The sequence below is a fragment of the Drosophila kikkawai genome, chromosome X, assembly GCF_030179895.1.
Source record: "Drosophila kikkawai strain 14028-0561.14 chromosome X, DkikHiC1v2, whole genome shotgun sequence".
Taxonomy (NCBI): domain Eukaryota; kingdom Metazoa; phylum Arthropoda; class Insecta; order Diptera; family Drosophilidae; genus Drosophila; species Drosophila kikkawai.
In genome coordinates this window covers 2175743-2190293 of record NC_091733.1, presented here as the reverse complement: position 1 = coordinate 2190293, position 14551 = coordinate 2175743, and the positions used below count along the sequence as shown (strand labels likewise).

At 48.0% G+C, this 14551-nt stretch overlaps 1 protein-coding gene across 1 annotated transcript; it reads right to left on the bottom strand.

The window, feature by feature from the left end:
* Nucleotides 1–9082: 9082 nt before the first annotated feature.
* Nucleotides 9083–10822, bottom strand: LOC138929104 (uncharacterized). The gene has a single exon (XM_070288122.1). It carries the CDS (start codon nucleotides 10820–10822, stop codon nucleotides 9083–9085), a length of 1740 nt encoding a protein of 579 aa, XP_070144223.1.
* Nucleotides 10823–14551: the final 3729 nt, after the last annotated feature.

Here is a 14551-nt window from a genome sequence, read left to right as displayed (position 1 = left end):
AGGAAAGTATGAATTTTGCCGTCTACCCTTTGGACTGAAAAATGCGGGAAGCATCTTTCAAAGGGCAATCGACGACGTACTACGTGAACAGATCGGGAAAATTTGTTACGTCTATGTAGACGACGTGATAATTTTCTCCAAAAATGCTGCCGACCACGTCACACACATTGACACAGTCCTAAAATGCCTGTGCGAAGCCAACATGAGAGTGGCACCAGAAAAAACAAAATTCTTCAAAGAAAGTGTTGAATTTTTAGGCTTCATCGTTACATCAAACGGAGCCAAAACAGATCCGGAAAAGGTAAAAACCATACAGGAGTACACTGAACCAAAAAATTTGTTCAGTCTCAGGTCCTTTCTAGGATTGGCTAGTTACTACAGAAGTTTCGTTAAAGACTTCGCTACCATAGCTAGACCACTTACCTCCATACTTAAGGGAGAGAATGGCACTGTTAGCAAACACATGTCAAAAAAGGTTGCCATCGAATTTGATGAGTCACAACGCAGAGCGTTTGAGCGCCTGCGAACCATTTTGTCATCAGAAGACGTGATACTAACGTATCCGGATTTCAAACTTCCGTTCGATTTGACCACCGATGCCTCAGCAAGCGGTATCGGTGCAGTACTATCCCAAAACGGCAGGCCTATCACAATGATATCTCGCACGTTGAAAGACTGCGAGCTCAATTACGCAACCAACGAATTATTGGCTATTTTTTGGGCAATAGGGAAATTACAAAACTACCTATACGGCACAAAAGAGATCCGAATTTTTACGGACCATCAACCCCTTACTTTCGCTGTATCCGAGCGAAATACTAACGCAAAAATTAAACGATGGAAAGCATTCATCGAAGAACACAACGCCAAGCTATTCTACAAACCCGGAAAAAATTTCGTTGCCGACGCTTTGTCGCGGCAACACATAAACGCTATGCAAAAAGAACCCCAATCTCATGTAGCCACTCTTCACAGTGAACTCTCGTTGACCTACACGGCCGAATCTACCGATAAACCCGTAAACTGTTACAAGAATCAAATAATCCTAGAGGAAGCAGACCAACCTTATATTGAAAAGGCACAACAGGTTAATCTAGATAGGTGCAACCCAACTAGACAAAACAGAATTTTTGAGGTAGGAGAAAAAGTATACCTCAAAAATAACAAAAGGTTAGGAAATAAACTAACCGCACTGTACACAGAAGAGCGTGTACAAGCAGACATGGGAACGTCTGTTCTTATTAGAGGGAGGGTGGTCCACAAGGACAACCTCAGATAAAAATACCCCTCAACTTTTTTCCTTTTTTACTTTATTTTCGTACACACTACACCTTAGCATACTTACTCAATTTTTTACACGGTAGATTTAACCTTTCGCCTTCTTACGGGATCGCGGGAATTTTATTGATAACGTTAACTATGGCTAACGCTAAGATTACGGATTATTCGCACGCTCAATACATCCCAATCACGGACGGAATTGCGTTGGTATGGGAACATAGAAACTTGCTTAGACATTCAAGTAATTTGTCCGAATTTTCAATTATAGTAGAAGAAACTGCTAGGTTGTCCGATTTATTCCCACAGTCTCATATGAAAAAATTGTTAGACGTCGACACCGAACATGTTAGAAGTTTATTGTCTGTTTTAAAAGTACACCATAGGATGGCCAGGAGCCTAGACTTCCTAATTCCTTCCTAATCGCCTAATTGAGTCAAATAACCGTCAGGCTGTAATAAATACACAGAACGAAATTAATGAATTAACAGAAGCCGTTAACAAAATTATCAAGACCAAACAAAATAGTATAGTTGAATCTTCTCACCTGTACGAGGTACTTTTGGCCAGAAATAGAATACTAATAACCGAGATTTAAAATGTAATGCTTGCAGTCACGCTTGCAAGGGCAAACATCATTAACCCAGCAATTTTTAACCAGAATGATTTGAAGTCTGTATTTGTTGGTCACCCCACAGAAGTCCCTATCGTTAGCATATGCCCATATGATACTGTAATGCAGTTTTCATTAATTAGCTACTTCATTAGAACCTTGAAAGAGTCCACTATATGTGTCATTTTCTTGGATTATTTTGGTAATACGACTACGGTCATACCGACCGTAAAAGGTAAACAAAAAAACGGCCGCCATTCGCGGCGTATTACTATGAATCTCTGAATTCCTCGTCGAAGTATTCTTGCATAAATAAATGCAGAATCCTTTAAATTTATGTTTTTAACCTATAATGCTTAACATTTTTTTAATTATTACCAAAAAATAAAAATGTAATTAATTTTACAGCGCAAGAACCTTGCCACCGCAAAACATATTATTTTTCCTAATTTTCTAATATATTTTGAGTTCAAAAACCAGCGAAATGATATAAAAATAAACTTCTCATTGTGAGACCATACTGTCAATGAGCTGGCTAATACATTTTTCAATTACAATTTTCTTCATTCATTCTTCAAAATACGGGTTTTTGTTATCGAGTATCTGGTATATTTTATGTAGATTTATCGATTATCGCGGCAGTGAAGTAGCTAATGCATTATTCTAATGCATTAGAGCGCCATATAGTCGTCTTGCTCGCACTTGTGTAAAACGCTATAGCGCTGTCAAATCTTTAATGAAGTCTCTAATTAATGCGGCAGTGTCATGCCCGTATTACTAGAGGCGTCTAACATTAGAGTCCTTCAGTCCGATAGTATAATCCATGTGCTAATCGCATACCCTAAGATTAAAACAACTTGTAAAAAGGTCATAATCCTCCCCGTAACACACCAACATACCATCCTGCAGTTGAAGGAGAACACGGTAGCCGAATGCAATAGCGACGTCTTAGCGGTCACCGATTGCGTACCAACAACTTACGCATCGTTTTGCAAGCTTGCGACACATGACGCTTGTGCTCGAGGCCTACACGCGGGGAGTACCGCACTATCCGAGACGCAAGCCAGCCACCTAAGCCCCATCACGTTAGTAGACGACGCACAGTAGCGCCTTTTCTCATTTAGCGTTGCAAAAATCATATCTTTTGAACCAAATAAGGTAATCGAATAATTTAAACGGCATTGGACAGGTAATTGTTGTAAAATATATATATGTACTGCATAAAGTACCACGCCCATAAATACGCCTTTTTAAAGGGTATCAAAGTGAAAAAATAATTTTTTTTCAATGAAAACAATTTTTAAACAAAAATTTTTATTTAATTTTTTATGTTTATTTTTATGTATTTGCTCAAATAAAAATAATTTGAAAACTGAAAAAAAAAATTTTTTTTTAATTCGAAGTGTAACCGCCACGCGCTACAGTTAGTATATTTCTTGAAATGTATGAAATTGTGTCGGTATTTTGGTATATTTTACCCTGAGTTGTTTTGGTTTTTTGCGTTGCATTTCCGCAGACGCAGCTCGACGCAGCCGATGAAAGATAATTCTGATCCAGGAAAGATCCACAGAACTTGTAGTCATAGTGTAGTCAGTGGCCGGCATTGGCGTCAAAAGATATAGACTACTTTAGGCAGAAAAAGGTGAAAAAAATGGACACCTGGCAGGTAGCGATTTACCTGTAGAAGCCCAAACCAAAGTGTCGTTTTTTTTAGGTTCTTTAATAGTTTATGAATGTATCTATCATTTAAAGTTAAAACCATGACCATTGGTTTTATGGTTTTTTTGTAATATTACCTGAAAGTCGACCAATTTACACATTTTTTTTTGTATGATGCAAAAAACGAAACAAAGTTCAACTTTAAATGCTCATATCTTTTACAAAAAAAATCTTAAAATAGATTTTATTGCAGATTCTGAATCCTTGGGAAATTTTCTGTCGAATAAGTATGGTTAAAATCGTTTTTGCGAACATGACTTTTTCGATTTTTGCAACGCTAATTGTTCGAGAGGCGCTACTGTGCGCCGTCTCAATATTGAGAAGAGAAAGTCGTTGGCAAATTCAACTGAGTTGCATGGCATCCTCGGTGGACACACAGCCGCCTTCAAGTGCAATTCGCGGCCCACCAGGCTACCGGAATTTCAAATTCCGCGATTTGGCGGAGCATACATCGATTAGCCGGATTTCTACGCCATGTTCAACACGGTAGTGGGAAAGAACAAAGATCTAACAAAGGTGGAAAAATTACAGCATCTTCGTGCATGTTTGGACGGCATAGCACTGGACGCAATTCGCTCGCTGGAGCCCACGGAAAATTATTACGACAGGGCTTTGGAATTGTTAACGTCGAGATTTGATAATAAATTATTGCACTTTCAGGCACATGTTCGGTCTCTATTCAAGCTACCAGGGGTGGAGAAGGGATCCGCAAGTAGTCTGCGGCAGTTAAGCTACAAGGCAAATTCTCATTTGCGCGCCCTGGCAACTATGGCCTCTTAATCCATCTCATCGTTTCATGGAAAATGTGGAATACGCTATGGTAAACCAAGCACATAGCAAACAGGTTGGAAAAGTAGCTAGCAAATTTTGTCGTAGCACCCTCATTGCTTCATCATCATCTATGCCAACATGTACCCTGTGCGAATCTAGGGAACATTATTTGACAAAATGTCCACAATTCTTAGGATTGAACCCCAATCAGCGGTATAGAGAGTCAAAAAGACTACACCTTTGTCTCAACTACCTACGAAAAGGACACAGCCCACAGCAATGCAAGTCGGGCAACTGTAGACACTACCACCAGAGGATCCAGAAATACTTCCGCAAGGATCATCTCACTTCTCTGTAGCCGTGACCAAAACACCGCCTTTAGCTTCATCGCCGACTAAATCCGAATACGTGTTGCTTGCTACCGCCATAGTCTAAGTAAAAAATCGCTCTGGCGTGTTCGTGCCATGCAGGGCCCCGCTCGATTTGGCTTCTCAAATCAATTTGGTCACCTCTCGTTTCGCCAATCAGCTTCAGTTTAAGATCCATCGTTCAGTCATCTCCATATCAGGAATCGGTGAATCCTCGCTCGCTTCAGATAAATCGGTTCATATTTTCGCTCAGTCGAGTAACGCAAAGTGTAGCACTTCGCTCTCAGCTGCTGTCACCCAGTCAATCACCGATTACCACCCGCATTTCGATCTTAACGCGTCTGAATGGAAAATACTGGAAAATCTCGAGTTCGCCGGCCCGCTCTTCTACAAAAGTCAACGCATCGACTTGCTTCTTGGAGCAAGCATAGTCTTCGAGCTGCTTTGTATTGGACAAACTCGATTAGGCAGCAATTTACCCACTCTGCAGAAAACCAGACTTGGCTGGATCGTCTCAGGGTGTCTAACGGTAGGATCTTCCGTTCGCTCATTTTTAGTTTCCTTATCTCAAGAGCCCAGCCCTCATTCGGAGTCGATCTTTGAGAAACTAAAGAGATTTTGGGAAATCGACAATTGCGCAGATTCTACAAAAACCACTTCGAAAGAGGAAGCTCTATGCGAGCAGCTACTTCAGCAGGAATACACTCGGCTGGAATCTAACCAATATTCGGTACTACTTCCTGCCAAAACTACTTTCGTTGCTCTAGAAGATTCATATGATCGTGCACTTCTTCGTTTTAAAGCACTCGAGACTAAATTAGCAAGAAATTTAGAGCTGAAGTCGCAGTATAAAGCCTTTATAGATGAGTACCTGAACCTAGGCCACATGTCTCTAACAACTAAAAATGCTGCAGCTCATCAGTATTACCTACCCCATTACTGCGTCCAAAAATTGGAAAGTACAACGACAAAGCAGCGAGTTGTTTTCGCCGGCTCAGCGAAGTCCACTTCGGGATATTCCTTGGACGATTTGTTGTACGCTGGTCCTTCCATTCAACAAAAAATATTCACTATCCTGCTTCGTTTTCGATTTTTATACCCTTGCAGGGTATTATAATTTCAGTCAGAAGTTTGCAACGCAGTGAAGGAGACGTTTCCGACCCTATAAAGTATATATATTCTCGATCAGCATCAATAGCCGAGGCGATCTAGCCATGTCCGTCTGTCCGTCCGTCTGTCCGTTTGTCCGTTTCTACGCAAACTAGTCCCTCAGTTTTTAAACTATCTGAATGAAACTTTGCATATAGTCTTCTATATACTCTCACTGCTATATATTTCGGAACGGGCCGGATCGGACGATTATATCATATAGCTGCCATACAAATGTTCGAGAAATTTTTGGAAAAAAAATTATAACATGGCTGTTTTTCAATATTATTCCATCATTTTTGAGATATAGCTTTTTTATATTATTCCAGAATATTAGTAAAAATTTTATGAAAATCTGACCACTATATCTTATAGCTGCCATAGAAACGATCGGGAAATTAATCGAAAAAAATTATAACTTCGTTGTTTTTCAACGTATTTTAATCTACTTTGACACATGAGCTTTTGGTATTATTTCAAAATTTTATGAAAATCGGACGACTATATCATATAGCTGCCATAGGAAGGCGGGTCGACCATCCGATACCCTAGGAACATTTCTTCTTTCAAGACAAATTGGCACTCTATGCTCTGCTTAAACCTGGCCACAGCATGTGGTTGTCAAAGAGTTCGAAGGTAAGAAAAAGAAAAAGCGGCCTATAGGAATTACTCTTCCTAGGCCAGATTTGCCCAATGCGCCTTCTAAGTCTGTCAATTCCGTCCAAAAAAACTAACCAACTCATTATTTCCTATCAGAATGCAAGAGGCTTACGCAGTAAGCTTCCTAAATTGTATTCTGACAGTGTCACATTTGCTTCCCAAGTTATTGTGTTCACTGAAACCTGGTTAAAGCCGGAGCCTGAGCTCCGAAGTTTTTTCAGCTGCGTTCACAGTATACCGGTTAGATCGGCCTATCAGACGTGGGGGAGATATCCTTATAGCGGTCGACTCCACTCTCACGTCCGAATTAATAATTTTCGAGGAATTCAACGATGTTTAATTCCTTTGCGTGAAGCTATCAGCTAATGGTAGTTCCATTTTCGTTACATGTTCCTACATTCCTCCATTGTCGGAACTTCCTATTAATTGGAACCATTTTTCCGCTATTCAGTTGGTCTCCAAAAGATTTTAGGATATGGACCATTTAGTAGTTCTTGGTGATTTTAACATCCCAGGGGCTATTTGGTCCCTAGGTAATTTCACTAATACACTTCTTACTACAACACATCATGATTTTATTGCTGGCTTGTTTGACATGTCGCTGTCCCAAGTCAACCATGTACGAAATTTCTTAGAGCGATTGCTTGATCTTGGTTTTGTCTCTGATCCAGCAAGAGTAAGTTTAGCTAGGGTGGCGCCCCTGACGCAACCCGAAGATCACTATCATCCTACTTTCAATGTGACTATCGACATGGGGACTGTTTCACGGAATAAATCTGACTGGACAGTCGTACGGCTGAATAATTTCATAATTGATTACAACTGGTCCGATCTATACACATGTACTGACAACTGTCCTATCTAGTTATTTATCAGCTCGGTCCACTGCGCATAACGCGCAGTGCTACAATAATTATTTGACTCGTTGCAGGTCCCAGTTTTCTGAGGACCCAAAACAGTTTTATAATATTGTTAAGTCTAAACGTAAGCCCAGTACTCATCCCTTCTCGCTTTCTTTTGATAATACAACAGCAGATAATGATCAGGCAATAGCCGAACTATTTGTTCAGTTTTTTCATACCACTTACTCCAACTTAATAGACCCAAATCAGGCTTATATTTGATTATATTTGCCACTCTGAACGGTGTAAGGATGTGTCTTAGGCCGGGGTAAACCTCAGCGGCCCAGGATTCCTCTCCAGAAATATTTATATTTTTAGAGACGGCCAGGACATGGACGCCGAATTTTTAATGAATCTTCTAGGGGCAAAATGGCAGCGAAAAGGGCTCGTTTTACAAGGGGGGGAACTCGGGCTTCGGGAAAATGGGAATCTTGGGCGGTCACCCTGGCGATGGCCAGGTGCTCCTCCGTTTTCCTGCGCTCGCTCGGTTGCCCAGCAACGGCGACTCTTTCGACCGGCAAAATCTCCGCCGCCCGGGATAACCCAGCGGCGATGGCGGGCAAAATGCAGATCGAAAGGGAAAAGGAGGGGGAAGAAGGGGAATCTGTGAACACGTGCCGGCGGCGATGAACTCGTAGCTCGGGGAAAACCCAGCAGCCCCGATGCCCACGCCAGATCTGTGCCCGGGAGAACCCAGCGGCGACAAATCCCGCTCCCGTCTCGCTTCTCCGGCCCGGAGCTTGCCCAGCGGCCACGCGGAGTTGGTGCGGTCAAACCCAGCCACCAGCTCGGCGAGTGAGTGAGCGAGAGGGGAACATTTTGGCACGCGTCAAAATAAGGGTTGTTTTGTGGCTACGCGGAGTTTTTTTTGCGGGTGCGAGAGAGAAAGACGATGAAATTTCTGACTTCATGTTTGGTTACTTTATTTTATGGCTTAATTATTACGGTCACATTTTCTGATGTACGCCTATCGGCCCTAACCTGGCCCTGCGCCACACTCCAAATGACCTGCCCTTACATGGCACTCGGCCGGCTCACCTGATGCTCGCAACCAGGATGTAAATTGACACACGCGGGTCCTTTTGCACTTAGTACTACTTAGCTGTCGGGTTTTATAACTGCGAGTCGCGGAGACTGAGGTCAACTATTCACGCTTGCTGTCGCCAGAGAAGTGATCGCGGTCGCAGCTTGCAAAGCCCTTGACGCCTCGTCTCTGCCAAAAAGGTCCGGGCAGCGCAGCTTTCGGCCGTCGGCTTTGTTTTTGTTATTGTTTATGTTTTGATCGGCATGTAAATAAGCACGACCAAAACATAAACACGCACGATCGTCGGAGGGGAAATGTCGCTGCCTCTGCCGCTGTTCGCGTCGGCAGCGGAGAGGGGAAATGGCTGCAGCGCGGTAGCTACAGTCCGCGTTGACAAAATGTATACGCCTGTGCGTTGCGGCCTAAATCTAATTTGGCCCTTCGTGGGCAAATTAACGGTGGGCTTCATGCCCGTTAACTGTACAGTTGTGTGGGTGGGTGTGTGGCTAATCCTAACTTACTTGCTAACTTAACTATGACCTTAACTAATATATACAATATTTACATATAGGGGATTGTGACATCGTCACATTCCACCCTATCTTCGGGAGGGGTGAAGAGTGATGATCACCCTCCCGCTTCGGTTAATTTGGACCCTGAAGCGCTGGTTCCCCTCCTCCTCCAGGATCCGGATTGTTCGTCTCCGCGGTGTCGCCAGGCGCCCGTGGATTCGGCGGAGTAGAGCTGCCGGTAATGTGCCGTTTGGAGTGGTCCATTCCACTGGTGCCGGCACCCAACGGGGCGGGTGGGGGACTCCCTCGTCGGCGTCCAACGATGATTCGTCAGATGAGCTAGATGGGCTGTCTGCCCATGGGGCGCTCCTGCGCCGTGCTCTGCGGCGTGGGGTCGGTGAGGGTGGTGGGCCACTTGCCGGCGGTTGGGTAACCGGTGGGTTGCCGAGCTCCTCACTAAGGTCTTCTGCCCTGCGGCGCGCCTCTTCTGCGGCCAGCTCCGCGCCGGTGGGCAGGCGGGGTCGCAGATCGTGACTGGCGGCCACCGCTGCGCATCGGGCGGCAGCGTGCGGATCGGGGTACGATCCCCGGCCGAAAATCTCCTCGTAGGAGGGCGGAGGGGGTCGGCTGCGACTTGGAGCGGCTGGTGCCCAGCTTTGCAGCGGCGTAGTGCTGGGTGGAGTCCATCGCGGGGGCGGCGATCGTGGGGCGTAGGACCAGTCGCTGTCCTGACTGGCCTCGCCCTCGTCGGCCGAGACTGTCGACGATGAGGCGTCCTCGGCGGGCCCGGCGGAAGGTGGTCGCGAGGCGTCTGACGGGCGGCCCTCCTCGTCCTCGTCGGCCGAGATTGTCGACGCCGTGTTCGTGCCGCTTCCCCAGTTGAAGTCGTCCCCGGGCATTTCCCCGAAACACTCTACCAGGGCGGCTTCCACCTCGCCCATGTACGGCGGGGCCCGGTTGTCGCTCGGGTGCGGCGGTGGGGTGCGCCTCCTTCGTATGTCCCGGCTGTCCTCCGCGGTGGGGTCGTATAATACGGTCGCGTCGCTGTCGTCGCCGTCGTCGCCGGTGGGGTTGTAGTGCCCACGCGGGCGGCCCTCGTCGTCGGAGACCCGGTCATAAACTGCGCCCAGAGGCCCGAGCGCGCCTGTTGCCGGTGGTTCCGTGTGCGGCGGGCTGTTGAAAAGGTCGCCAAGGGTGTCCTCCACCAGGCCGTCGAAATCGACCCAATCGTCGGACAGGGCGATGGCCTGGTTCCACGCTTCCTCGGCGTCGGCGGAGGGTGCCCGATCTCCGGGTGAGGTATCGCGTGGCCGGGGCGGCGTGAGGTTGACCCGCAGGGGTCCAAAACGGTGGTCTCGTGGCACCTCCTCCTCGTCATTGCCGTCGAGCGGGGCAACTTCCGGAGGGGGCGCCAGCGGCCCGATGTGGCCGGTACGCAGGGGTGCCTGGGGCGGCATGCCCCTTAAGGATGCTGGTTGGGGCCCAGCGACGCCGAGCTGGTGGGTCTCCTCCTCGTCATCGTCGCTGAGGACAACTTCCGGAGGGACCCGGCGTGGCCCAACGAGGCCGGCGAACAGAAGCGGCATCTCCTCTGTAGGGGGTCGCTGGGGCTCGGCGTGGTTGTCGGCGGTCGTCGCCTCCCCGTTGTCGGCGGCGCTGGTGACGTCGGCGCTTGGGGCCCGTGGGAAGAGGCCGGCGTTATTGGCGACGGAGCTGTTGTGGACACGCGGCGGGCTTGGCCCGGCGCCTTGGAGTGCTTGCAGGATCTCCTCAACTGCAACGCACATCCAGGAGTAGTCCTGCGATGGATGGCCCTGTCCGTCCATTCTCTGGCTGGTCGACGTTTTTGTGGGGGGACGGCGGTCTGGAGAAGACGCGGTCGTGGCTCTGTAGAGATGCCGGTGGTCAGGTGAGCGTTGCCCGCGGGTGCGTGGTTCGTTACGCCTGTCGGTAGGCGTGCTGGAGACTGTTGCTGTAAGGACAGAGGAGAGGTGTATTAGTGTGTTTCCCTGGGCCCTACCTAATGGAGTGGGCTAGGGTTGACTGGCTATGGCTACGGCCTTTTGGGGAAGAGACGCATGTTCACCCCACTAGGGGTTCGGGACGTTGGACAGGCGCGCCTGTCAACAAGTGGCCCCTGTGAAACATGGTCGTCCTCCCTACATGGGTGCTCGTCGCTAGTGTTGTCGGCGCGGGATGGGTCCCCTGCGCCGTGCGGTCTTGGCAGCTGGTCGTGCGTCCAGGATGGTGTCGTCGGCATCCTCGATTGTGGTATCTCCGGCGTCGGTGTCTTCCCGGTGGGTTCCGGCTTCGGTGTCTTCCTCGTCCTCGTGGTGGTACGGCTTCAGTTGGTTCAGGCTGGCGGTCCGCCGGCGTCGGCTCCCTGGCGTGTGCAGTTGCACGATGTTCGGCGACGGGAACTTCGCTACCCTGAAGGGTCCTTCGTATTTCGCAGCTAGCTTTGCGGCAAAGCCCTCGGCTGCGTTGGATAAGGCGTGTCGGCGTACCAGTACCATGGATCCAACTGGTGGTCTCCATGTCCTCCGGCGCAGGTTGTAGTGCCGGCTCTGCTCGGCGGCGGCGCGGTCAGCGTTGTTTCGGACGACGTCGAAGATGTTCCGGAGTTGTTCGCTTCGCTCTGTCGGAGAAATATCTGGGGTGCCCCGTCCGGGGGTAACTTCGTCGTACAGCGTCTTCGGGAGTCGCGGTTCTCGGCCTTGTACCAAGAATGCGGGGCTGAATCCAGTAGTGTCCGAGACACTACTATTTATGGCCAAAGATATCTCCGGGAGGAGTTGATCCCACTCGTTTTGTTGGCCTCCATCTAAGTATTGGGCGATCACCGTCTTGATCGTCCGATTTGCCCGTTCCGTTGGATTCTGTCTCGGGGTGTAGGGTGCCGTGTGCTGCAGCTCCATCCCTAGCGACTGGCAGAACTTCTGGAATGAGCGGCCGGTGAACTGCGTACCGTTGTCGCAGACAAATGTTCGGGGAACACCGAATCGGCTCAATATCCGCTCTCTGAAGGCTCGTTCCAGATGTGTGGCGGTAGCTTTGCGAAGTGGCACTAGCTCCACCCACTTGCTGAAGGCGTCCAGGAATACTAGCAGCATCGTGTGGCCCTGTTTCGACCGCGGCAGTGGGCCGACGAAATCTGCGCATAGGATGTGGAACGGCTCCTCGACCTGTCGAGTAAACATTTGACCTGCGGGCTTCTCTTGGCTCACCTTATATCGCTGACAAGTGGGACAGCGGCGAACGTACCGAGCCACCTCGCGGAACAATCCAGGCCAATAATAGCGCTGGGCCACGCGAGTGCTGGTTTTCCGGACTCCTAGATGACCGGCAGTGGGGTGATCGTGGCACTCTTCGAGTACTCGCTGGCGATAGTCTGCCCCTACGCACAGCTTCCAGGGCGTGTACTCCTCCTCCTCCGGCCGGAGTCCAAGGCGGCGATATAGCTGGCCATTCTCCTCTCGGTAATCCGGAAACTTTGCTGGTTCGGTCCGAATCCTCTGGAGCATCCTCGTGATCCACTTGCAGTTGACTCCTTGTACCTCCGCTTGCTGCACTATGGGCAGCGGTTGGCGAGAAAGGGCATCGGCCACTAAGTTCTGGGCCCCCTTCCGGTAATGGACGTCGTATTGATACTGCTGTAACTCCAGTGCCGCGTTCCCCTTTATTCGATTTCTTTTATTCGGTATTTTATTCGTTTCTGCGATCGATTATTATTTATTCCTTTGATTAGTTTTTATTCGATTTTAAGTATTTATGTCTGCGATTATTATTTATCCGTTTATTTTATTTTATTCAAATAAAATTATTCCTGGATTGATTTTATTATTGGTTTATTATTCTGTCTGGATTTAATTATTTTTATATTTGAGTTTATTTATTTATTTGATTATTTTCGGTTTTATTCATTATTTCGAATTATTATTTGGATTAATTATTTATTTGAATCCTTATTATTATTTTATGATTTAAATTTTTATTCTCGGCGGCAGGATCTCTCGGGATCCTTTGAGGGTTCGCGGGTGTCCTTAACGTGGTTGAAGGATGTTGATAATCTTCCCGATGTGTGCCAGGATGCGACGATGAGTTTTACTGAGTAAGGTCTGCGACGATGTGTATTTACTGAGATGATCTTGCGAAGTGTCTCCCTCCTAGCGAGGGTCCCCTGTATATATTGCTGCCTAAGCTAGCCGACGCTGCTGCCGCGGGCAGAGCAGAACTCGCGATGTGTGTGGGCCACGTGTGTGTGTGCGCTTGCGCGCAGCGTCCCTCTGCCGGCGTTGACGCTGGCAGTGACGTTGACTACGAAAACGAAATCTGGCGTAACGGTACCGCTTGTTTTGGCGACGATGCGTATGCAGCAATGGAAATTTACCACGCGTTTTTTCTATTCCCTTTCCTCCTGTACGAAATCTGGCGTAACTGTACCGCTTGTTTTGGCGACGATGCGTATGCACCAATGGAAATTTACCACGCGTTTTTTTTTCTATTCCCTTTCCTCCTGTACTTTTGCAGATTTCTGCCGGCGACCGTAAGTCGCGACACGCGGGACGAAAATTTCTTACACTCGCAAAAACGAATGTGCTCTGGTCGAAAAATATGTTTATGAAAAATATATTCCCTGACATTAAATTTTCTATCCCCGTCCTTTAGGAAACTAAATTTCCCTGTTTTGCCTTCGCGAAAATTTATATTATTTATTATTTTTCTACTAGAAAATTTCTGATTTTCGGCCAGTGGGGCTTTAATCCACTGAAAAAATTATCCTAGCTGTCCTGACCGGTCCCTGCTCCGGGCGCCATCTGTAAGGATGTGTCTTAGGCCGGGGTAAACCTCAGCGGCCCAGGATTCCTCTCCAGAAATATTTATATTTTTAGAGACGGCCAGGACATGGACGCCGAATTTTTAATGAATCTTCTAGGGGCAAAATGGCAGCGAAAAGGGGCTCGTTTTACAAGGGGGGGGAACTCGGGCTTCGGGAACATGGGAATCTTGGGCGGTCACCCTGGCGATGGCCAGGTGCTCCTCCGTTTTCCTGCGCTCGCTCGGTTGCCCAGCAACGGCGACTCTTTCGATCGGCAAAATCTCCGCTGCCCGGGATGACCCAGCGGCGATGGCGGGCAAAATGCAGATCGAAAGGGAAAAGGAGGGGGAAGAAGGGGAATCTGTGAACACGTGCCGGCGGCGATGAACTCGTAGCTCGGGGAAAACCCAGCAGCCCCGATGCCCACGCCAGATCTGTGCCCGGGAGAACCCAGCGGCGACAAATCCCGCTCCCGTCTCGCTTCTCCGGCCCGGAGCTTGCCCAGCGGCCACGCGGAGTTGGTGCGGTCAAACCCAGCCACCAGCTCGGCGAGTGAGTGAGCGAGAGGGGAACATTTTGGCACGCGTCAAAATAAGGGTTGTTTTGTGGCTACGCGGAGTTTTTTTTGCGGGTGCGAGAGAGAAAGACGATGAAATTTCTGACTTCATGTTTGGTTACTTTATTTTATGGCTTAATTATTACGGTCACATTTTCTGATGTACGCCTATCGGCCCTA